General features: G+C 49.0%; 1 protein-coding gene across 7 annotated transcripts in view; it reads left to right on the top strand.

Annotated features, from left to right (window-relative positions):
- The window catches only part of CREB5 (cAMP responsive element binding protein 5), a 433,104-nt gene that overhangs the window by 315,185 nt on the left and 91,884 nt on the right, over window positions 1–26,035 (top strand). For all 7 annotated transcript variants that reach the window (XM_062179484.1, XM_062179485.1, XM_062179483.1 and 4 more), the window contains 2 exons: window positions 910–1,036; window positions 13,626–13,736. In XM_062179484.1, the coding sequence (XP_062035468.1) occupies window positions 910–1,036; window positions 13,626–13,736 (238 nt within the window). The remainder of the gene's footprint in view (window positions 1–909; window positions 1,037–13,625; window positions 13,737–26,035) is intronic.

The raw sequence follows: 26,035 nt of genomic DNA on the forward strand, positions 1-26,035 counted from the left end.
TTGTTGTTAAGTCTTTCATTTAACGGGTTGACCTTTACCCAGCTCCCCGGAGCGAGAGCATCAGGAGACTGAGAACTCAGCCAGGGAGGTCACTTGTTTGCAATTTTTAATAAACACAAATAATTCCTGTTTTCCCTCGGCACATTCCTTGGCTCGGTAAATCAATTTGAGATCCTTACATTTCTTTCTTGCTTTTTGCAAATGCAAGCCAACACTAAGGCCTCCCCTGAGGCGAGCTTGCCCAAGTGCCGCAGGTCAACTCCAGCTCAGTCTCTGTGCAATGGCCTTACACCTCGAGGCATTATGAAATCAGACTTTGGGAACGGGGGTTAGGCTCTGGACTTGCCCTGAGAAAGGCCCGCGGCAGTGCTGCCGTGACCCGGGACCTGGCTGCCTCGCTTTGTGCTCTGTGGTTTTATTCATTCACAATGGAAAACGATGATGGATTTCTGTTGGGAATTCATGAATGAAGCTTGCTCTGCAAAGCCACAGTAAATCCACAGCAAAGCACGGCAGGCTTCCAGGCAGAGGCGCAGGAGAGTGTGGAGCGGGGACTAAACAAATGTGCACGGATCTCAGGCTGCCCAGGACGTCATCACAAAGTCCCTGTCGGTGGAAGTGGGGGAGTCGGAGGTTTACTGGCCCGTTTCTCCTGAACGTTAGGTAGATAACAGGGGTCAGGAAGCGCAGTGGAATTTGATGTATTAGCTAGGAAGCGGCAGAGGAAACCAGGCTTGTATTTTATTTGTTATTATTTCCCTAATGTCCTCAATTATGCGGCTCTCCCATCAGAGGGTCTGATGTGCGGCACACATGATGCTGGTGTCCCCGCTGGTGCTGGGTGCTGGCTGGCGACACAGGCCCAGGTCACCAGGAATAACGTCTGTGTTTGTTTTGCTTTGTTCCCAGGCCTGTCCCAGGCTCTCTGTCTTCTTTGCTACACCTCCACAACAGACAGAGACAGCCCATGCCCGCCTCCATGCCTGGGACCCTGCCCAACCCTACGATGCCTGGTTCTTCAGCCGTCTTAATGCCGGTAAGTACTCACGTTTCTCATTGCCTCTTCCTGCGTGCGCTGAGGCTCGCCGCTCGAGAGAGAGGACATGAAAAACCGAGAGCTACACTGACTGCAGAGAGTGGAGAGTGGAGCTGTGGGCCGGTCTGCTCCGGGGCCCTGTTGGCTGTCCCCAGGCGAAGGCTCGCTGGCTTCTGCCCTTCTGTGCCTTGCTGAAGGCCCAGTCCCGTCTTGCTGTTGTGTCCCGTGAGCTGTGCCACCCAGGGAATGGAATTTGGGGGGGAGACTGTGTTTTCTGCTGTGATACTCGGTCCTCTTGTTGGGCCCCTCAGTAGTAGAGATGCCCACTTGCTCGAGAGGACGCCCTAAAATCCAGACTCCAAACCAGCTGATGCAAAAAGCATGAGGTATTTATTGTACGTTTGCGCAAACGGGCCCCTCACCTCAGGCAGTGAGGAGCCTTGAGCGGCAGTTTTACACAGGTTATATAGACAACGAATTAGCATATTCCTAACGCATGCATAGGATTGGTCAGTTCAGAGGGACCGTTAGCATATGGGAGAATGCTGGCGAAGAATGCTGGTGGAGAGTGCTGGTATAAAATGCAGAGGTGGCACGGGATTGGTTGGTTCGGAGGGACAATTAGCATACCGGAGAATGCTGAGGGAGAGTGCTAAGGTGTTACAGGATTGGCCGGTCGCAGTGACATCATAAGTGTGCGCCTAGAGACCCTCCGAAGGGAGGGGCAGCTCTGCTCTGGGGCGCGCCCAGAGGTTTCCTGGAGGGGAAGGGCAGTTCTGCTCTGGGTAGCATCTAACCTCTTAAGAAGCCCCTGATATTTGCCCAGGCCTAGTTTCCTGTCCCTCTCCCCCATAAGGGTCCTTCATTCCCTCCTTTTCTCTTTGCACAGATTTTAATCCTAAAATCTATTGGACCTCGGAGATCTTTGAAGCTTGACACTGGTACTGTTGAGTCAGCACCCGGGTTTGGAGTTAAACTTGCCAAGCTAGGCGAAAGGGTGGCTGGCAAGAGGGGTGGTCTGGGGAGAGCCTGCCTCACTGGAGGGAGGGAACTCTGTTCTTGCTGGACTGGGTTGAGTCCCACTGACTGGGGACTGGGAGCCATACACGCCCCAATAGTTAAGACTATTTTTAGGGATTTTTGTCAAATTATTTTGGTCAGGTACATCCCAGGTATCTAACCCAGTAACCAGTTGACATACGTTCGGGTATAAGGTGGGCCACCATGCCCTGGGGGTATGTAACCACTAACAGACCAGGCCACCCGTCCTGTGGGGGAAATTACTTCCCACGTTAACAATTGTGGAGCATGGGGATTGGAAAAACAATGGGGAAAGGCCAGGAACATCACAAATATTAAACAGTTTTTGAAAGTCTTAGCTTGAGCGGGTTCTGAGTGCGCTGGAGCTTCCATTTGGCTGGTCTATCCGGATCCTCGGGGCCCTGGGGAGGTGGTGCTCGCTTCACGTGTGAGGCGTGGACCCACGCAGCGATTCCGTCGACCTTGAGAGCGGTGGGAGTTGTCAACAGCACAGTGAAAGGGCCTTGCCACCGGGGCTCTAGAGTTTTAGATTCGGACATACACGGCATCACCGATTTGGAAAGGATGTGGGATAGTTGTCGTCTTGGGTTGGTAGGCTGCTGCAAGAGGTTTCCAGACCTGGTTCTGGATGATCTGGAGCGCTCTCATCCGGGCCTGTAACCTAGGGGCATCGGCAACGGAGTCACTGGCAAGGTCAAGCAAGCCTGCTATTGGTGGGGGCCCTCCACAAAGGACCTCGCATGGTGTCAGTCCGCAATGAGAGGGCGTGTTTCGGACCCGGAACAACACCATAGGGAGGAGTTGGACCCAGTCTTTAATGCCAGTCTCCAACGCTAATTTGGTTAAGGCGCCAGATGTTGGGTCTTAGTCCACCCGTACAAGGATGGACTGGGTCCGAGGAAAGGTAAGCGCGCCGCTCGCCCGTTCCCCAGCCTCCTGGTCCCGGAGACAATCAGACGCAGCGGGGAGCCAAGTCTAGCAAGGACTCAGTCACCTTCTGCATAATAGTACCTTTTATAACACAAAACTGCAGAGTCATTGGGGCAGGGCTAAGGACCAACCAATCACTTAAAAAACACCTTGGGGGGGGATTTCTATAGGACTAGCCCTATGTCTATACACTTGTTACTAGTTTTGTTACCTCCCTTGTTGTTGCGCAGCCAATTAGTTTTAGTGGTAAACAACTTTGGATTCCGCCCATCTTACTTGGCTCCAGCTCAGGCGGGGGCACCCGGGCCTGGCCTGGCCTGGCCAGGCTCATGCCCCACAGATTCCCCCTTTTTGTTTTAGCACGCGATCCCTGTCTTAGGTTGCCCCCAGCCGTCCTTGCCCTTACCCGTCATTGGTAACCCAGGCAGCTTGGCCATGAGCCCTGTCTTAGGTTGGTGCAGGACGCTGGGTGCTTTACCCGTCTTGGGGTGTCGCGTGACTTGTAATTATGGGGGCGTGGTGAGCTTTCTCCACCGCCTGTCTTAGGTTGTTCCGGTCCATCCGGAATCTTACCCGTCGTTGGCAATGTGGAGAGTACCGGGGACACTTCTCCAGTTCAGGGGATCATAGCCCTCTGTGGCTAGCAGCCTCTGGTAATGAACCTCAACCTGTCTTACCCTAGTTGCCTCTATGCGCTGTTGTATAAACTGTATAAGCCTATTCGTTATGCATGGGCCAATGGCAAGGATTAAAAGCAGGGCAAGAAGCAGTCCAAGAAGAGAGAAGAGGTAGGGAAAGAGTCCATTAAGGCTCATCCAAAAGAGGCTTTTTTGGAGTACACACTAGATTACCTTGGAAACCAGAAATAAACACCTTGAACATAAGAGTTAGCACACAAAATCCGCACATAACTTAGAACTATTTAACAGAGCTAAAAAGAGCTTACATGACCTAACTTTAGAAATGGCAGAGTAACCCACTAAGCAGACACTGTTAAAGAGAGACACTATAGTTTTTGCAAAAGCAGATCTGTAAAAGAAACAAGTTTAAAGCATATTAAGGACATATAAAAACTTGTAAGACCACCTTAGCTGGAAAGCAAAAACACGAATACAACATAGGTCCGACATCATCTACAATATTTTAACACACTGCATAATTTAAATAGACTTAAACAGTTGTTACTTTAACAAATTTAGAGTCCCATCCTTTGAGAGTTTCAGGGATCCTACTGGAAGTCCCAAAGTTGTTAGACTCCATTTGAGAATTTAAACTGTTAGAGAGTCAACCGCCTAGCCAAAAACTAGTACGTATAACCTGAATATTTTAACCAAAGCTGTGGGGTAGATCTGATCAGAGTTAGGTAATCACTTAAACATTAAAGGCAGACAAATCCAATAAAACACGAAACCTTCAAGACACGTGCAAACTCTTAGATAAGTTAACTACAGCAGCACAGAAAAGAGCTGGTCATCAGCATAGAAGCCCGTTGCTTAGGACAGGGAAACACATCTGAAACAAAACGGCAGGGAATGAGAGGCTTCCGTAGTGCTGGAGAAAAAGTTTCATTAACTGCAAATAAAGACTCATTAGGTTGGAAAGGGTTAATGGATGAAGGTTTTTGTTCCTTTAGGTAAGGCCAGTGGTAGTTAAAGGCATTTTTTCTTCCCCCTCCTAGTGAGGACAGCATTGAATTGTAAATGGAGAGGAAAAAAAGCAATCCAAGGACTAGTCTCCCTAGAGTATCTGGCTGTGGCCTGCAAGGGTGCAACAGGCTACACTGACTGGAAGAGAGTGCAGAGAAAAGCCATGGTCCCCCATTTACGGGGAAGACTGTGCACGTCGGGGCCTAGTAGGACTGGCTGTGGGGTTGGGTAGGCACGCTGTTTACAAGATGGCGGCGGGTGATTTAAGGGAGGGGAATAACCAAAAAGGGGTGGCCACATGGGCGGAATTGGAGGCGCAGTGCCTTGAGGCAGTGTTGGGCTTTTAGGGGTTGCTGCCACACCTGAAGGCTCCACCTTAGTTTTAACTGCCTCTGGGGATTTACGAGCCTCCCTCAGGCCAGTGCAGGCCTTCCCTTTCCTCCTGCTCCTTGTGGATCCTTTTTGTTGTAAATCCTTTCTGCCTCCTTCATTAAATCTTGTATAGTATATCCCTGAAGCCCCTCTAGCCGCTGCAATTTATTGCGGATGTCCGGCGCTGACTGTCCTATAAAGGACATGATTACATCTCCCTGCCGGTCCTCTGCCAGGGGGTCAAACGGGGTGTACATACGGTAGGCTTCCATTAATCTTTCTAGGAAGCCTGCCGGCGTTTCCTCAGCCCCCTGCACTACTGCACGTACCTTGGCCAAATTGGTGGGGCGCTTTCCAGCCCCTCTGAGACCCGCAAGGAGAACCTGGCGGTAAAGACGAAGTCGCTCCCTACCAGCAACGGTGGTGTAGTCCCAATCAGGACGGGTTAAGGGAAACGCCTCCTCGATTTCGTTTGGCAGTAGGGTCGGTCGGCCATCTGCTCCAGGGACGTTTTTCCGTGCCTCGAGGTAGACGCGCTGCTTTTCCTCAGTAGTGAGGAGGGTCTGCAGAAGCTGCTGACAATCATCCCAGGTGGGCTGATGAGTCAATAAAATTGACTCGATCAGCCCAGTCAGAGCCTAGGGGTCTTGAGAGAAAGAGGGGTTATGGGTTTTCCAATTGTAAAGATCGGAAGCAGAGAATGGCCAGTACTGCATCTGGCCAGCCACCGAGCGAAGAGGAAAAGCCTGCGAAGTCCAGACGCTTCCCGAGCCCCCTGCCTGCCCCCGACGGAGGCGCAGGCGGCTGGAGGGCGGGGAAGGCGCTGAGACTTCTTCCCCTGCCCTCGTGGAATCGCGCGCGTTCTCGAACGTCCTTCCAGTGATCTAGAGTGAGACTTAAAGGGGTGGTTATTTGTTGACCCTTGCGTGTAAGGATTTCAGCCCAAACAAAAAGAACAGCCAATGCACAGACATATACAGTAAGCAAGACAAAACACATGGCTAGGACAAATCGAACGCTATTGCGCTATTTTTGGGAGCGGCTGCCTGACCAGCCCTCCCCGGGAAGGAGGGAGACTTAGTCTCCGACCCACCTCCAGACCACCCCGAGTGCGTCTTCCGGGGGAACAGACCGAGGGTTTCCCCTCATAACCCGGAGCGTCCTCCGGGTAACGGGCCAGGGGTTGCTGGGCACGCCTGCCTCCCCCACTGGTCCCACAGAGTCAGGTCAGATACTGGCCAGTCAGAATACTCAAGACGAAGACAACAACAGACAGAAAACACTTAATTATACCTCCAACTGGTCCGCAGAGAATGGGTCTGAGGGCGACCTCGAGCCCCACGTTGGGCGCCAAATGTTGGGCCCCTCAGTAGTAGAGATGCCCACTTGCTCGAGAGGACGCCCTAAAATCCAGACTCCAAACCAGCTGATGCAAAAAGCATGAGGTATTTATTGTACGTTTGCGCAAACGGGCCCCTCACCTCAGGCAGTGAGGAGCCTTGAGCGGCAGTTTTACACAGGTTATATAGACAACGAATTAGCATATTCCTAACGCATGCATAGGATTGGTCAGTTCAGAGGGACCGTTAGCATATGGGAGAATGCTGGCGAAGAATGCTGGTGGAGAGTGCTGGTATAAAATGCAGAGGTGGCACGGGATTGGTTGGTTCGGAGGGACAATTAGCATACCGGAGAATGCTGAGGGAGAGTGCTAAGGTGTTACAGGATTGGCCGGTCGCAGTGACATCATAAGTGTGCGCCTAGAGACCCTCCGAAGGGAGGGGCAGCTCTGCTCTGGGGCGCGCCCAGAGGTTTCCTGGAGGGGAAGGGCAGTTCTGCTCTGGGTAGCATCTAACCTCTTAAGAAGCCCCTGATATTTGCCCAGGCCTAGTTTCCTGTCCCTCTCCCCCATAAGGGTCCTTCACTCTGTATCTGAGAGTCCCTTATCTGCTATTCAACCAATTGCAAATTGAAATGTTTTCAGAAACTGCAGCTGTACGGAGCATGTAGACTGTTTTGATCGTTATTCCTAAACAAAACAGTATTAACAACTACCTGTATAACATGTATGCGTATTTGGTATAAAATGATCGTGAGATCATTTAAAATGTAGGAGAGGATTGTGTAGGTCGTGTGCAAATACTTTGCTATTTTCTCTAAGGGACTTGAGCATCCATAGATTTTTGGCATCTGAGGGGCCTCCTGGGACCAATCCCCACAAAGTCCCAAGGGACAACTGTACTGCAAGTTCCTCAGCCTGGGTTCTGTGCCGTGTCCTTACATTGTCAGTGAGTGCTCAAGCCACATCTCAGAGGCATAAGAAGGATAGTGGCCGGCGCCGTGGCTCAACAGGCTAATCCTCCGCCTAGCGGCGCCGGCACACCGGGTTCTAGTCCCCATCGGGGCGCCGGATTCTGTCCCGGTTGCCCCCCTTCCAGGCCAGCTCTCTGCTGTGGCCAGGGAGTGCAGTGGAGGATGGCCCAAGTGCTTGGGCGCTGCACCCCATGGGAGACCAGGAGAAGCACCTGGCTCCTGCCTTCGGATCAGCGCGGTGCACCGGCCGCAGCGCGCAGGCCGCAGCAGCCATTGGAGGGTGAACCAACGGCAAAAGAAAGACCTTTCTCTCTGTCTCTCTCTCACACTGTCCACTCTGCCTGTCAAAAAGTGTAAAAAAAAAAAAAACGATAGTGATCATGTGCAATAGCTGCCACCCTATATTCGAGCCTATCATGGTCTGTGAATCCTGCTAGCAGCATAAATCAAGCACTTAGCCCAACACCTGAAACCCTCCTACCGGTAAGTCTATTGCTGCCCCTGTTCTTGGAGTGAAGAACCTAAGGCAATCGACAAGTGCTTGGCTGAAAGGCCCAGCTGCAGGGTCCTGAACCCAGGAGTTTTGGCTCCAGAACTCTACATCTTGGCCACAGCACACGTTGTACCTTTTCTACTTTCAGTCTCACAGCACGTCCATGAGAAAGCATTGTTCCCATTTGATAGATGACGAAATTGAGGCACAGAGAGGCTGCATGACTTAAGCAAGGCTACAGAGCTAGGACGTGGGGAAGTCGGGATTTGAATCCTTGCAGTCTGGATGCCCCGTCTCCACGCATACTGACTGCACGCACTGCCTTCCTTCGAACACAACGGATCAACCACGAAGCAGGAAGCCTTGCTCTCCGGCCACATGGTCTCTTCCCTGTGCCTCTTCCTTGTCCCCTCTCATGGTGCTTTGTGAAGACGGCTGGTGTCTGTACTATTCCCAAGGCCACAGGACTTCTCGGAAGACCGAGAGAGGCCTTGTGACAGCTGAAATCGGAGCCTCGCACAGCCATGTAAGCAAGGCCCTGCAGAGCATTTTCACATTTTAAGAACTTGTCCACATCTTCAGAAGTCGCCGACGTGACTTCATTTCATTCTCGCAGCGAATGCAGGCAGCGCTGGCAGCCCCGTCTAGCGGCTGAGAAGTGAGCAGGGAGACGTGGAAGGGAGCTGTCTCGTGTCCCGCAGCTCACGAGAGATGCACTCACATGTCGACTCACGTGAGCAGGAGCTCAGATGGCCCCTGGTTGAGCAGTGGGCTTGGTTGTCTAAGTGTAGGCAGGGAAAGGGGCTTGGTGGGCTCAGTGTAGAGAAATGGGCCTGCCCACCCTTCATACTGGGTGGTCCAGGTTAGAAAGAGTTTTGAGACAAATTGAACTGATTGGCTTCCCAGGCAGTGCTCACCCTAGACCTCTTTAGATAAGGGAAGACAGCACCAGCAATACAATATCTCAGGTTTTCTTCAGCCTGACTACTCACAGGAGGTCTTCCGGTGCAACTGGTCTGCATTCAGACTCCAAGTCCCTCTTGTCCAAAACTAGCTTCCTTGCAGAACTTCTCAGCATTGTTCCAAAAATTAGCACTGCGGAGACCTCTGTTCCCGTTTGTCTAAACTCAGTGCTATTCCCGAGAACGAAGTTGGGATACTTGGGCTGAAAGGACCCAGAGAAAGATGCCCGGCACCTTTCCACTGCATCATCTCGGCACGCAACTTGACCTCCTGCTGAAGCTTCAAGTGCGTAGGTTCAAGTGCATGGTCAAGAACCGCTGTAGACAGGGATGTCACCCTCGCAGGAGTTTCCAGACCTGTGTCAGGAATGCGTACAGAAGCCGTGACAACAGATGTCAGTCTAGAGCAGCGAGTCTCAACGGCGGTGATTTTGTCTGTCAGGGGTTATTGGTCCATTGTCGAAGCTGGGGTAGGAGTGAGAGGTGGACTGGCTTCTGGCGGGCTGTCCGACATCCCGCAGTGCTCGGGTCAGCCCCCACAGCAAGGGATCTGTTTGGCCCAAAATGTCGATAGTGCTGAGGTTGAGAAGCCCTGGTCTTGGGCATTACTAACGTTGCTGCAATTGGAAGCCTTCCAGGTTCTAGAAATCGACCTGGGCTTTTCTGTTCTTGTTATCATGTCCCTGTCACTTGCTCCTGTGCTGTAACTCTGGTATGGCAAGCATGCCCGAGCCTGTGCCCCAGATTCCTACTCTGGGAAACCAGGACTCCCTGGGTACAGAAGGTGAGTCTGTCTTTAGGAGAGCCTTAGGGGGCAGGCCACGCGTGCTGCCAGGCCACACGATCCATCCCGCATGTTTTTGTTAGCACCTTGTGTGTGATGCGGGTGCTGTAAGAACTGGCAGAAACTTACCTTCAAGGAGTTCCCCAAGTTGTGACGTCGTCTTGAAATGCAAGCGCTTCAGCAATTTGAGAACAGGAGCGCCCGTTTATCGTTACAAAACTCCATCAGCTGCACACATTCCAGCTCCTGTTTCTTTTCTTTTCTTTTTTTTTTTTTTTTTTTGACAGGCAGAGTGGACAGTGAGAGAGAGAGACAGAGAGAAAGGTCTTCCTTTACCCTTTGGTAAAGGTTCACCCTCCAATGGCCGCCACAGCTGGCGCACCACACTGATCCGAAGCCAGGAGCCAGGTGCTTCTCCTGGTCTCCCACACAGGTGCAGGGCCCAAGCACTTGGGCCATCCTCCACTGCCTTCCCAGACCATAGCAGAGAGCTGGCCTGGAAGAGGGGCAACCGGGACAGAATCCGGCGCCCCAACCGGGACTAGAACCCAGTGTGCCGGCGCCACAGGCGGAGGATTAGCCTATTGAGCCACGGTGCCGGCGCAGCTCCTGTTTCTAATATGTGCAAAAGAAGAAATCCTTGGCCTGCGTGTTCCCCCTTCAGTGCTGGGTGTTGCTCAGAATACCCAAAACCACACCCATCTTCTGCCTCTTACTTGTAGTCCTCTTGGTAAAGTCGAGCCCACTGTGCACACAGAGCCTTGTTAGTGCAAAGCAGCAAATAGTTGTTTGAAGAGGCTTTGGCTGGCACTCTATAAATCAGTAAGATTTAAGATTTAAGATGGCCAAGGCATTTTTTTTTAAAAAGTACTCATTTATTTATTTGAAAAGCAGAGAGAGAGAGAGAGACAGAGGTTAAATCCCCAAATGCCCAATACTTGGGGCTGCGCCTGGTGAAAGCCAAGAGCCAGGAACTGCATCCATGTCACTCACCTACCTGGGTGGCAGGGACCAAGTACTTGAGCCATCACCTGCTGCCTCCCAGGGTGCACATTGGCAGGAAGCTGGAATTAGGAGCAGAGCTGGGGCTCAAACCCAGGCTCTCTGTTATGGGATGCATTCTTCCCAAGCAGTGTCTTAACGTCCGTGTCAGTGTTCTCAAAGAGAATTCCATCTGTTTAAAACCAGTATTTGGGAGTGGCGCTTGTGGTGCAGTGAGTTAAGCTGCTGCTTGGGTCACCCACATCCCATACCAGACTGACTGCATTGAGTCCCAGTTGCTTCTGGTCCAACTTCCTGCAAATAAAGTGCCTGGGAGGCAATGAATAATGGCCCAAGTGCTTGGGTTCCTGCTTCATACTTGGAAGAGCCAGGTGGAATTCCTGGTTCCTGGCTTCAGCCTGGCCCAGCCCTGGCTGTTGCAGGTATTGGGGAGCGAACCAGTGAATGGAAGATCTCTCTCTCCCCTCCCCTCCCCTCCCCTCCCCACCCCTCCCCTCCCCTCCCCTCTCTTCCCCCTCACCTTCCCCCTTCCCCTCCCCTCACCTCTCCTCCCCTCCCCTCCTCTCTCTCTTTCTCTTTCAAGTAAATAAATCTGTTAAAAATGAATAAAAGCAGAGGTACAGGGTAGAAATCGTTGCAGACGATAACTTTTCCAGCACGTGGGAGCTGTTGCTGAGCTGACTGCAGAAGCCCCAAGGGGCTGCGCTGACCTCTTGGTAGGATGAGCAGCTTAGAAAACTTCGAAACATCACGTGTACTTCTGAAGGCTCGCTCTTTGGAAAACTGAACGCAAAAGCTCGTTTGGGCTTTGGTCTTCCTATCATGAGAGTCACTGATTGGAATAAGGGGTCAAGTTCTGTTCCAGCTCCCCTATCACCCATCCTCTGGAAGAGAGAGTTTCAAGGAATATACTTTGATAGAGAGATAGAGAGAAAGGTATTCCATTTTCTGTTGGTTCACCCCCCAAATGGCCACTATGGCCGGCGCACTGCACCAATCTGAAGCCAGGAGCCAGGTGCTTCCTCCTGGTCTCCCATGCGGGTGCAGGGCCCAAGCACTTGGGCCATCTTCCACTGCCTTCCTGGGCCACAGCAGAGAGCTGGACTGGAAGAAGAGCAACCAAGACAGAATCCGGCACCCCAACGGGGACTAGAACCTGGTGTGCCAGCGCTGCAGGCGGAGGATTAGCCAAGTGAGCCGTGGCGCTGGCCAAAAGTTTTTTTTTTTTTTTTAATTAAATTGGTTTATTTTCATTTGTTTGAAAGACACACAGAGAGACAGACATTTTTCATCTGATTCGCTCCCCAAATGTCTCCAACAGCCAGGGCTGGGCCGGTCCAAAACTGGGAACCTAGAACTCCATCCTGGTCTCCCACATGGATGGCAGGGGACCAAGTACTTGGGCCATCTTCTGCTGCTTTCCCAGGTGCATTAGCAGGGAGCTGGATCAGAAACAGAGCAGCCGGGAATCGAACCAGCACTGTAATAGGAGATGCCCACATCATGTGGTGACTTAACCTGCTGCACCACAATGCCAGCCCAAGAAGTCTGTAATTTAGATATAAGGAACTAGGCTGCCTTGAGCAGAAGTCAGGCTCCCTAGCATTTCCAGCCCTTGTTTTCAGGTCTGTCCCTTGGCCAACAAAACACGCTTGCAATGAAGGATCCATTTTCCCCTTCTAAAGAATGTCTAATTATTTTCTGTGCTATTAATATTAAGGGTTACTTGTTTTAACTCATTCTATGAAAAGTGTTATATTTCTGCTACCTGGAAAATATTATTAATGAAGTACATCCTTTCTGGACCAAAACTAGAAATTTTGCAGTACAAGTTGAACATCCCTAATCTGAAAATCTGAATTCTAAAACTGTGTGGGTACCAACGTTGATGCCACAAGTGGGAGATTCTACACTTGACTTTATGTAATGGGTCAGTCAAAACTCAGGCCACTAAAACTACTGCTTAAAATTCCTGGGGTGGGGAGGAGTAACATTATAGCATAATGGGTTAAGCTGCTGCCTACAATGCTAGCATCGCATATGGGCACCAGTTTGAGTCACAGCTGCTCCACTTCTGATCCAGTTCCATTCTAACGTGCTTGGGAAAGCAACAGAGGATGGCCCACATCCTTGGTCCCCTGTACCCACATGGGAGACCCAGCTGAAGCTCCTGGCTCCTGGCTTTGGCCTGGGCCAGCCCCAGCCTTTGAGGCCATTTGGGGAATGAACAAATGGAAGATTTTTATGTCTCCCTGTGTAACTTTTCCCTGCAAATATAAAATAAGACTTTTAAAGAAATTCCTTCACACTGTGTATGTAAGGTCTATATGAAACATAAGTGAGTTTCCTGTTCAGACTTGGGTACCATCCCCAAGATATATGCAAGTATTCCAAAGACTGAAAAAAATCAAAATCCAAAACACTTCTGGTCCCAAGTATTTTGGACAAAGAGTATTCAACCTGTGTGTCCTCCTTAATAGGAAGACCCTGTAGACAAGATGTTGGAGCTCAATTCAGGCACTTGAAGGAGTTACTTGTGGATAAGACGGCAGGTCAGCAGGGGGACGAGGTAGGAGCAGTGAGAGATGTGTGACAGGGAGCTCTTGGCTGCTTTCCTCACTTACCCATGAAATGTGGGAAGCAGAAATGGCCATAGCTACCCTGAGATGACTGTTTGGTATAGTACCTATCCATAGAGCAGTTTCCTATGCATACGTTTTTCCCTTACCGTGCTAAACATCAGCATGACTCCTGGTAACTGGAGCATTCACAAAAGAGAAGATATTCTGTCGTTTCCTTGGGAAATGGCCTACCATGACCACGCAGGGTCCTTTGGCATGAGGGATCTTCTATGGAAGACATGGCTTTCGATGAGTCTTTGATGTGCTTGGGTTCGAGGCCTATGGGTGCTGTTGCTCACCCTACGCCAAAGCACAGATTTCTCCCAACTTCTTCAGATGATCCATTTGGAGGAGAAGTGCCACTTTGCCCAGGACCTGGACTGCCTTTCTCAGGCTTCTGATGCTGTTGCTCCCCTTTCTCTTAGATGGAGAGACAGATGTCAGTGAACTCCGGCATCCTGGGCATGCAAGGGCCCAACCTGAGCGAGCCCTGTGCTTCCCCCCAGGTCCAGCCAATGCACTCGGAAGCCAAAATGGTGAGTAACAGCTTTCATCAACCTTCCGCTGTTTCGTGGCTTTCTCTTTTGACTTGTGCTCTGACTCCGGCCTGGCAGCGCCGCCGGGGAGGGGGCTCCGTCTTTGCTGTCGTGAACAGCTCTGTCTGTGGAAAAGCAGTACAGAGGCTGAGGCTGGCTTTCCTGGAGGTGTTTGTCACAGACCCTTGGTGTCAGATCGTCAGGTAATGAGCGTTGGGTCGGCACATGGTATCATTGAAAGGGCTGTTTAGAAGTCCTGCGAGACGCCTAACGTAGGAGTTGGAACGGGAGACAGCCAAGGATGTGTGTGTTTGCCCAACGTGAGAAATAACAAAAATAGTTCAGAGCTCCCCTTTCTTCAAGGGGGTCCCAGTTTCGATGTCACTCACCCTGACCTCACAGCCGTGAAAGCCTACATGTGACTCTGAAGTCCACACCGTCACGGACATATTCTGCATTTTTGGTGATGTTGTCCAATGCGGTGTTGGTTTGTGATGATGAGAACCTGTTCTCTTGTAGCTCTTACTGCAACGTGCAGTTCCAGGTGACAGCCTCAGTGACTTTAACAAGCCGTCCCGTGCTACCAGGCCGGTCTTCCTAATCACAGTGCTAGCTTTAGACTCACACATGCTACTGAATATACACAAAGCAGTGCATGCCCGTCCTTACAATGTAAGTCCACTTGCTGGGTATAGTTGACGAGGTTCCTTGAAGTAGGTCATGATGTCTCGAGGTAGTTAAATTGTCATGCCACAATTAGTAAGGTATCAGACGACAGCAAGATATACTGCAGAAAACTTTTCAGTTTCTGATCATGGATGAGGAAAGAAAGAAGTTGATTTGTCTGAGCTGCAGCCTTAGGTCCTGTGTGATGCTATTGACACTTCTGAAATGTAGCCATCCATCCCGGTGTGCGGGGGTGGGGTGGGGTGAGGGGGTGGAGTCAGACGCAGTGACTTCCTTTTCAATGTCAGCAAGCTATTTTTTTTATTTTTTTGGAGCCTGAGTTGCTCACTTTCTCTTGGAAACTTTGCTCATTGGCCTGCAGCTTCTTGACCCGAGGAGTCAACTGAGCTCTCAGTGTTGGCTACCTTGGGCAAATAAAATCTGTGGTCGAGAGAGTTCTCTCGGCTGGGCCACAGTCCCTGTGACGTGCCAAATGGCACCGGCATCTGCTGCAAAGCTCGTTAAATCTTTTTGGAATCGGCAAATATTTTTTCAACCCAAGCCCAGCACAGCCAAACCAAATACTTGCTGGCAGAATAAAGTTCAAACTGGCATCTGTTTTGGAGACCAAAGCAATGCCATTTACCTCTTTTTTTTTTTTTTTAAGGAAATTTTTTTTTAAAAAATGAACTGTGAATGTATTTAAGAAAAAAACAGTTAAATTCTTCATGTAAATGAAGAAATGCTGTGGGCCTGGGTCTCGGATGCTTCCCTCGAGCTGGATTGTTCCTGAACCTTCTTATTGGCTTCAGGGTCTGTGTCCCTCTGAGGGGCCTTCCAGACAGACTTCAGATGAATTCTAATGTGCGATTCCAAGCCATGTTTCTCTGCCAGTTGATTTTCACTGGATTTCATGCCTCCTCTCGACTCACAAGTGTCCTCCCTCTCTTCTTGCTGGCAAAGAAGAAAAATGCTTCCAAAGGCAGTACAGATTTACAATTATTCGTGTGTGTGAAACCCATCCTACAGCTTCGTAGTAGTGGATAATGGCAGCTGGAAACAAAAGGGAATTGGTCTGTACTCAGAAAAACAGCGTCGCCCCACAAATGTTTGTTACGTTGAATTTCCTGATTCATGTTCTAAGTGAATAAATATTTCCAGGCCTTGGGTGTCTGGGCGAATGCACTTGGTCGTGGACTTGAAGCTTAGGGAGTACAGCTTTGCTCTCTGTCCTAAGCCCCCACCCCAATCCTGGTTTTGCCAATATGTCATTCCAAAGGGAAAGATGGTAGCGTTAGCCACCTAGGCTTGGAAGAATAGCATCTAAATAGTGGCTTGGAGAAGTCTTAAGCGAATTTTAATACATCACTCAGCATCTTGCTTGATTCGTGGAGAAACCCGTTCTTGCCATCTAGTAACCATACAGTATTTTCTAACAGTTCTTGGGCTGCTCAGATGAAAAGCTTTTATGAAATACAAAGTAGTGAACTTAAAAAAAAAAAAAAAAAAAGCCCTTCCATGATTTTAATGTCAGCCAGAGCCTCCCCAGGTTGCTCTGAACTACGGGCTTTGTTGTTCTATGCCTAATTTTCTTCCTGTGTAAGACTGCAATGGATTCCAGATTTCATCTAAGACTCCGGTTTCACTGTTTTCAAGGACTTTTCCAAAGGTCACACATGGGCTATTGTGATGAATGCACGCAGCAGGGTGTGTTCCGAGAGCACACAAGTAACCAGAGAGTTACAAGGGAGGTGTGGCCTCCGCCACAGCACCGCAGCCCGTGTCTCCTGGGGACAGCGTGTCAGATTGATCATGTCAAACTCCCTGTTGGCCACGCACAAAAGCCGCCATCCTGAACCTCTGGCGATACTTGCAGGTCTTGCAGGTGGACAAAAACTTAAAACAGGATTGCTTTAAATGCGCAGATTTTTTGAGACTCTAACTAGTGCCTGTATATGCAATGCATCTGTTTTCCTTGGCCCATAGCTGTAATTTCTGTTGTAGAAGAGAGCAAAATGGGTTTTCCTAACAAGCTCTAGGACGCCTTGATCTGGGCTATCCCAAATCAGGAAACACACGTGCTAATCTTTTGACTGAACGCGCCTCAGGGTCAGTATCACCTCCAAGCTGGTTTTATCAGACTTCTGACTGGCTATAATTTAGTTTGATGGATTCTTTTTTAAAAAATTAAGCCAGCATACTTGTGGCTTCACAGTTTTACCAGTGCAGATGCACAGATTGGGTTTTGTTTCAGGGTCAGAGCGGACTCTCAGCCCGGAGAGTTCTCTTTCTAAGCAGCTGAAGTAGTAGGTTCTTCCTTCTTGAGTGCTGGGATCTATGTGTATCTTAGATGATGGGTCACATGGTAAACATTGTAACATTCGAAGGGGCAGTGGGGGCAAGGAGAGGGGAGAAACAGAGAAATGAGAAAAGGAGGTAGAGGAGATGGAGAAGGTGAGAGAAGGACAAACCACATTGGTGATCCAACCCCAAGTTCATGGACTCCTTTGCAATGGAAATTGACAGGTTGGCCATTGTGCAGCTCAGACACGGTATACGAGGGGCTTATGCTTAAACACAACAGAACATGCACAGTGGGAAGGGGTCCAGCTCACTGGCTTTTGAGCGGGAGCTGAACAGGGTTTTCCTTATCAGGTTGGGAGGCATGGCTATGCCTGCTCCACCTCTGGCTCGTCATTGCTACACAGCACTGGGGTTTGCATCAGGCTCAGAGTTCTGCACAGGTGCAGTTGCTGCTTTTGCACAGAGCACGCTCAGCACGGAGGTGTTGCTCACTGCCAGCATCCCGAGAAGGACATGACCGGTGGTTCTGGGCTAGTCTGGGAGCGTGCACAGGTGGGAGGGGTCCCTCACAGGACGGGAAGGGACTGGACACTCCTGGATCCTGGTGGAATGGGAGCTGCAGATGGATGTATGGTCAGTTAAGGAGACGGGCACGTGGCAGGTCAGGCAGGACTTCGGATTTAGTAAGTGCTGTTTCTAGCATGTTTCAGGAACATATGCTTCCAGTCTCTGTAGTAAGCAGACGGTTCTGTGGCCATGTCTTTAGGAGTTAGGTAGATTTGTGTTCATTTCTGTAGAATTCAGACCAACTCTCTCTAGCTTTGCAAGAAGTTATTGTTTTAAAGTGATTGAATATGGGTTTTGGAAGCTAAATGTTTCCCAGGGGAGGGGGAAGGAGCCTGTATACCCGTCTTGTGCCTGGTTCGCGATGACGCAACTACTGCCGCTGGAAACTGATCACCATTAAGGGTGGCGTGTCAACAACTATGTGTGGGGCTCCTTGGCCATTGTCTCCACTTTGACCCTGTTTGGACAGGGACCGAGGACAGGTGGGGTATATCAATCCTAGGAATCCTATGTGTGGCCGTGACCTGATTCTGTCCTCCTACCAGCCCCAAGGCAGACACACTGTCCCCATTTTACCTCGGAGACAACGGAGGCTACAAGAGGTGAAGCTACTCGCCTGACACAGCTCTTGGTGAAGGCTGAAGTCTCAGCCTCAAAAGCCAAAGCTCATTGATCACAACGTTGATCTTTTGGATAAAAATATACAGCTACCAGATGTTGGCACCAGGAATACTGCATCTGATTCTGGGGGACCTATGTGTATTTACACACTGACTGGTGGCAAGTGTGGCAAGGATGCTTTAGACCCCTGGAAGCCTGGAAAAGATGAGCACTGGTAGTGTGGCGTCCCCACCCCTGCTCTGACTCCATGTCCTCACTAAATGGTCCAACTCTACTCCTTCTTTACCCAGACCATTTTTATCTGATTTTTCTTATTTTACGTGTGTGTCTCCCTCACTTGATTGACTGAAAGGTCCTGAAAGAGAATCCTTGTATCATATAAGCTCCTTGTACCCTGAAAGGCCTTTTGAATGAGATCTGCTTTTTACAACAGTTTTTGTGATTTATTTTTATTTACCATAGAGGCAGAGAGCTAGAGACAGACAGAGACCTTCCATGCACTGGTTCACTTTTCAGAAGCCCAAGACAGCCTGGCTGAGCCACGCTACAACTGGGAGCCTGTAACTCTAGCTGGGTCTCCCATGTGAGTGACAAGGACTCAACAACTAGAGCCATCGCGTGCTAGCTCCCACGGTGCATCAGTAGGAATCTAGAATCAGAGGCACAGTCAAGACTTCATCCCAGCCACTCCGTATGGGAGATGGGCATCCCAACTGGTGTGAAATCACTGTGCCTAATGGCAACCCTGAGAACTGAGTATGAGTGAGTTGAGCTGAAATAATGGAACCCCAGTGAAGGGGGAGGGGTCGGATGAATTGGGTAGGGAGTAAAGGAGTAAGGGTGGGACAGAGAAGGAGAGGATAAGAGCAGATAAATTCTGAGTAATCAGCAAAGAGTAACTGTTTGATTTCTTGGAAAAATGTTAGAAATGATACCCATCATATTTTTTCTTGAGAGAAAAGCACTGTGTCCTTTAGAAAAAGGAAGCTGGAGTTGTGAGCTGTTCTTGTGTGATGGACTGGTGATTGGTGATGCAGACGTCGCTCACGGATCGTCAGCCCCTCCTCTCCAGTTAGGTTCACGGTTTAGTGTGAATGTGCGCGTTCATGAATGAATGAGAGAAAGAACCCGAGAAGACTGGAGAGTGGAGGCCTTTTGGAGATGGAGGGCACCTCATGAAAGCCCTTTCCAAATCTCCCATTGTCGCAAGCGAGGACCTCGAGGACCTATAAAGACAGAGGCAGCCAAGCTGTCATTGAAACCCAAAGTCGGGGCTGGGCCTTCGTTTTTCCGCCCAGTGCTGAGCTGCTTCTGTCAGCTGTGCCGATAGCTTACAAACAGGGCTGCTGGTGGCTCACGGCTTCCCCCTTGCAGGCGGGCAGACGAGACCTGGGGTGGCATCGTGAACCATCCATGCTTAAACATCCACTTTGTTTTGAATGTCAACCTGGCTGTGTTTGTGTTTGCCTTTCCCCACCCTAATTATCCAGCTGGGTAACTGTTTGCCTACGGTGCCCCTTGGCCACCCACTGTCCCACAGATAAATCAGAGGAGGCCGGCTCCACGTGGAGTTGCTGCACGTGAAGAGATGGTCTCCAGGTAACATCTCCCTGGCACCCAGGAGACGTACAGTTCCGCGATTTGCCTGTTGGCTTTCATCATCCCAGACTCCATTTCCTCAAAGGAAGAAAAAGCAGCGAAGGAAGAAGCCGTGTGACTCTCAAACTCTGGCCCAACAGGAAATGCCATGAACTTTAAAACTCTCACCAAGTGTTGAATGGGGCCAGCAGCCGTGTGTCCCTGTAGCCAGTGAGCACGTGCTATAGGAATGTCCCCCTCCTTCCTCGCTACTGTGACAACCACTGTCCAGTGTACAGAGAAGCAGAGATCACAGAAGATCCCTGACAGCGGCCACGATCTACAGTGTCACTGACCTGGGTGACGTGTCAAACTTGAAAGACAAACTGCCTTTTGCAGGTACCACTGTAGAAAACTGTACAGGTCCAAAGGAAGTAAGCATTTGTGTGTGTAGCAGGAAATACGTTAGGCATGTGGCTATTTATGCTCATTTAATCCTCACATTGGTCTGATGGAAGAGATGCTGTTGCTAGTGTCATTTTCTAAATGTACAGAACAGAGAGGTTGGGATGCCCATGGAAGAACATACAGCTGATACAGTGCAGTGCTGGGATGTGAATTCAGGTAGTGGTTGCTTGCTCCTGGGCCCTGGCCCTCCCTATTATGTTTTGCCAGTAGATGAATGAGCACTCAGTGAGCTTGTATCAGGCACCTAACAAACTGTACATTTCAGTCGATGTCATCTCCTAGCAGCTCTGTAGGGTCAACCGGGAAATGTTGCCCTCCTCAGTGTGTAGGCACAGAGAGGTCACGTGCCTTTTTAGCATCAACAGTGGGATAGCCAGGCCCTGAGCCCGGATCGTCTTTGATTTTTGTCCTGCTGCCTCTATGTCGTGCTGGCCCTGGTGTCTACCTAGTAACCTTCTGAATAAAAGTGGGCCTTTATAAAAAGAGGGCTCAGTGGTGATAAGGGAGACGAGGCTCAGATGAATAGCTCTGGCCTCTTAGTTTGCTTCTAGTAAGTTCTCTCGGCCTTATCAACTCCACACTGGAGAGCAGACTCCTCCCTCTCTCTCTGTCTGGCCAAGACCAGTGCTGACTGTGAGCTTAGCTATTGTTGTTAAGAAACTAAAAGCAACAACATGTTTAGAGTTAGAAGAAGCCGTAGCCCCTTTCCTCTGCCGTGGCCAGTGTGCCCCTTTGCCATAGAAGGTTTTGTTCAGAAGTACACTCTGACACTTTGCTGTGAAATCTGAGTGATTGGAGGCCATTGATAAGAGAAGAGCCAGCAGCCCTGTATTGGTGCTTTCTTTATTTCTAGAACAGATTAAATTCCTACAGAATTTATGTTGCCTGTGCTGGTCAGAATCCTGAATACACGAGCTTCTACATTTGATTATATTTGTTTGGAAAACAAGAACTTGGAGATTATGAATTAGCCATGAATCACCAAATTCCAAAGCAGGAAAGGACTTCAGAGATTATTTTAGCAAAATACTTTCATTTGAGAAACAGAAGCCTAAAGTGCAAGTTAATAACTTGCTTAAGGTCCCAAAGCTGATTAATGGAAGAGGGAGGTTTAGAAAGCACTTGCTGATTTTCAAGTGTCTTGAGCTGTGCTGTCCCTGGCCGAGTCAGGAGCTGACAGGACAGGCCAGGCGCTGGCTGCTACGGGAGTGAACTCGCCAAGGGGTATGTCTCCTGGAGCACTGCCCAGAGTGTGGCCGGTGAGACAGAACATGGGAGAGGAGAGAGTCGAGCCGCTATTCCCTTCCATGTCAAATGGGAATTGAAGCTAACCCTTGGGGGTGGGGAGCGTCTGGCCCACGGGCTGTATAAGGCCCGTGAAATCATTTGGTCTGGCCCTGCCAAGGCAACCACAGACAGGACTCGAAATTCACTCAATGGATGGCAGGCTCGTTGTTAGGTTGGTCATTTTGTATGGCCCACAGCTGACGTCATAAAGACCCAAATGGCCCTTGGCGGTACGAAGGCGCCCCACCCCTGCCGGAACGGGTCCAGTTCTGTGGGGTCCTTCCTGAAGCTTGCTGGCCTTGATGTGAGACCACCAAGCCCTCCTTACTGGCTGGCAGGATGTGAGCACGTGCCAAGTGTTTCGTCTCTTGGCGTCGTGTGTGAAGTGTCTCGCGTGTGCTTGCCACCAGCCCACATTTCCACGTCCCCTCCCTGCTCCCTCTGATCCTGCCTGGATCCTACTCGGGCCCTTGGAGCGCAGGCTTGCACTGAGTGGGGAATGGTGGCTGAGCCCACGGCTCACACAAAGACGAAGGGCCCATGGAAATGCCCCTTCCTCTCTGATCTCTTCTCCAGAGTCTCCCCCTCGACCCCCTCCCGCCGGCTCCTCCTGCACACTCAGGCATTCCCTGAGGACTCGCTGTCTTGCCTGTTTTCTTTCTTTCTCCTGCTGCCGGGATCCACCCTGTGTTGGTAACCATGGCAACAGGTGAACTATAGGCCCGCTATTTGCCGGCTGTCCCCGTCATCCAGCCCAGCACGTGCATGGCCGGGTCTTGTTTTGGTGTTTGTTCAGCGTTCTCAAGAATGGAGTCGGCCACAAATGGACGAGGAAGTGGAGCTCAGTGTGGTTCCGAGCACCTCCTCTTGGACAGAGACTTCGGGCGTGTCTGCCCTGTGTGTGTGTGTGTGATGTGTGTCCCTGTCTGCTTTGGAACAGGGTGCAAGGGAGCTTGGCTTTTGTTGGAAAAGCCAGGAGTGGAAATTAAAAAGAGAGCAATCTAGCACATCTTGTCACAAGGAAGTCCTGCTTTGCAAAGATAGACTTCAGTCTTGTTCTTGGAATGGATGAAGCTTCCCCTTTCCAAGATTTTTGCCAGCGCAACTCATAAAGTTTGCTTTACACTCTGGGGTGATGACTCGGCCCAGATTTGGTTTTTCGTGTGGGAAATACAGGGGATCTGTAAGAAAATTTGGGGGTGAAAGGGGTTGGAAGGTGGGTTCTTGCAGTAGATAGAAGCAGCCAGGTTTTCCTAAAGATTTGAGATTTTCATATCTTGAAAAAGAGAGAAAAAAAGGAGGAATCTAATATTTAAATCTCAAAATAACAAAGAATACCGTTTCCATGTTAGCATCCTTAAAAATCTGTCTTTGGATGGCAATTGGTTCGGAAGGCTGGTTGGGTGGTACAATACAATTGGTGTGTTTCCCTGGTGTGAAGATGGATCGGTAGGTTTGCAGAGTAGTTCAGTCCCAGACAGTAAAGGGACACATCAACTATTTTATCTTGAAGCTGTGTGCACCATCCCCAGACAAAGATGTGTTTAATACGAACACTGCCCCAGGAGCCAGCCTCTTCCCGAGGGCTTCTGGCTCTCTCTGGCTGCCTGGCCTCTCCTGTTCTGTTTCCGTTGTGGCCAACTCCCCTTTGTCTCTGCAAATGTCACCACCACTCTTTCTCAAGACTTAGCTCAAATGCACCTTTTCCGGGTGGACAGGAGCGCCACCTCCTACTAGGATGGACTCGCTTGCGTCTCACTTGTCCTGTCCTCAAGGAGCTAGGACATTGTCATTGTCCTGAGTCCCTGCCTCATTACCAATCCGTGATTCCACCCCAAGTCTCCGGTTTGGCATCTCTCCTGCACATGCTAGGTGCGCAGCACCTGTTTGTTCATAAAATAAAGGAGAGAAAGTCTCATTAACTCATTTAGATGGAGTGTTACTGTGACTTAATCTGGATGTCATCCCATGCTGGGGGCTATTTGCTTTTTCAAGTTCCAGGGGAAAGATAGGGCTTAGCTCAAATCACTGATTCATGAATGGTAGAATTTAAACACCCATACATAGTAAGTGTGTGGGAGAAGATGTTTGGGCAATGCAAGTTCTTCCCACAGTTTCTCAAGTCACTGAATGGGTGCCTGGGCTCTTGCAGTCACGGCCTAGTTCAGCTCTGTATAGAGGCTATGCGAGAGGCTCTCAGGAGGGTGTAGCAACACCAGCAGAGTTGGCAGTGGCCTTATATCGAGTGCTTTAACATGGCAACATTGAAATTTCCTACTGTGGCCCTAGACTTAGTGTTTAAAAAGTCAATTAGGTTCCAATACAGTTTTTGGTTATAACACATGACAGCAAGCTTTTGGGGATATGTTAAAATGTTGGATTTTCTTTGTGTTTTTTTTTTCTTCATATGAGAGCATTTTAAAAAGTTCATGGAAAGCACATGCAATGAAACAGCTATGCCTAGATTTCAAAAATTTTTTGCACCAAAATTAACTGATCTTTTAATTCAATTTGTCCACAAGCTTTTTGATGTCTACTCATATATGTAATGCAAGTGTATAAAAATGGGTTCATACTAAGTGCGCAGACTGAACCTTTCTTTTTGAATGTTCATATTATATTATGAACGTTTTCTCTTATCCTAAATTGTCCTTTTGAAAAAGACACATATATATGATTATATAATATATATCCTATTTGTACCATATAAAAATTTGACTACTCACTTATTTCTATTTCTGGATATTGTAATTTTCTCCCTTATAAATAGCCCTTTGATTGTTTAAAAATAACAAAAAACTGATCTAAAGCTATTTAATTACTTCTTCATTTCTTTGGATAGATTCCAAGATTAGGATTAGCAGGTCAAAGGGAGTAAACATGTTGAAGCCAAATTTCTATTTCTAGGTATGTATGTATATATATAATTTGTGTATATATATACTTTATATACATACACATATATAGCCAAATTTCTCTCTATATATTCTCCATATATAGCCAAATTTCTTACAGTTTATATTAACTTTTAAAAAGGAATTATTTATCTTATTTGAAAGGCAGAGTTACAGAGAGAGAGAGAGGGAGAGATAATGAAATCTTCCATCCACTGGTTCACTCCCCAGATGGCTGTGACAGCCAGAGCTGGGCCATGCAGAGGCCCATGCGAGTGCAGGGACCCAAGGATTTGAGCCTCTTCCACTGCTTACCCTAATGAGTTAGCAGAGAGCAGGATTGAAAGTGGAGCAGCCAGGACTTGAACCAGTGCCCATATGGGATACTGGTATTGCCCAGAGGCTTAGCCTGTTAATACTACAACATTACTCCATATTAACTTTTATTTCATCCAATAATACATGAGGATGTCCATCTTATAGCATTTTCAGAAATATTAAGCCTTGTCATTTTTAAACAAATTTGCCATTTATTATGGGTGATGTTGAATACCTTTTTCTATATTTGTTGGCCACCTGCTTTTCTTTTTTTTTTTTTTTAAGATTTATTTATTTATTTGAAAGTCAGAGTCACACAGAGAGAGGAGAGGCAGAGAGAGGGAGAAAGCGTGGTCTTCCATCTGATGGTTCACTTCCCCAACGGCTGGAGCTGCGCCAATCCGAAGCCAGGCGCCAGGAGCTTCTCTCCAGGTCTCCCACATGGGTGCAAGGGCCCAAGGACTTGGGCCATCTTCTACTGCTCTCCCAGGCCAAAAACAGAGAGCAGGATGTGAAGTGGAGCAGCTGGGTCTCGTACTGGTGCCCATATGGGATGCTGGCACTGCAGGTCAGGTGTTAACCCGCTGCACCACAGCGCCAGCCCCTGGCCACTTGGCTTTTCTTCTTTAGTAACTCTCCATACATTAAAGCAATTTTTCTTATTTGGAGTTAGTGCCAGAATCCAGAGCACTAATGATAGAGCAATTTGACCGCCCTCTACTGCATTTTTAAAATCTTACTAATTAACTGGCTTTACTACCTTACTTTACTAATTAGACTTTTGTTCTCCAAGATGATGAATACTTTAAAATATGTTTCATAGTTTCTAGTTTGGAGGGATTGTTTTGCTTGGAAGCAACGTTTTAAAGATTGTTATTTTCTAATCTCTATAACCTTTCTGATTTGTATAGACAATCAAATTATCTATCACGCAAATATTGACATTCCCTGGCATATTACTGTAGCTGTGCCACATTTTCTATGCTTATCTAGCCCAGCGTTTGTTTACTTATGTATATGCGTACGTATCTTAAATAAATCAAAGATGCGCATTTGTGTCATTCACAACTTCCTGAGACAGGATTACACAGAGGCTGGTCTTACCCCATTTATGACAAATCAACCTCTGGCCCTATTCATTTCACCAGGCATTGTGTACGCATATGGGTTTATACTGGTTAAACTTTATCATCATTACTGCTCGGTTAAACGATACTGAATCCCTTCTCCAGCAAGAAAGTTAGACAGAACATGTAAACAGCTTAGCTCCCACAGGGTGATACGCAGGGAGTGCTATTCAGAGCTGTGAGCCCTCTGCTACACACACCGTGACCCTCTTTCTAGGATCTCGGCTCCCTGAGGGGTGGCTCTGAGTGCTTGGCACAACGTTGGTGCAAAATGCTGGTTTTTCTAATGCCTGAATGTGAGTGTTCAGTTACAGAGTAGCAGCAAACACTGCATGGGGTGCTGATCTTGCTGCACAGGAAGGAGCGCTCCGTGTGGTAGGAGCCTGCGAGGAAGCACAAGGCACCGTGACTGTGCATTTGCCAGTACTTTCTTATTGCATCCTCACCGCTACACTATAAGGTAGGCATC

This window comes from Lepus europaeus, chromosome 20, assembly GCF_033115175.1.
Source record: "Lepus europaeus isolate LE1 chromosome 20, mLepTim1.pri, whole genome shotgun sequence".
NCBI classification, from domain to species: Eukaryota; Metazoa; Chordata; class Mammalia; order Lagomorpha; family Leporidae; genus Lepus; species Lepus europaeus.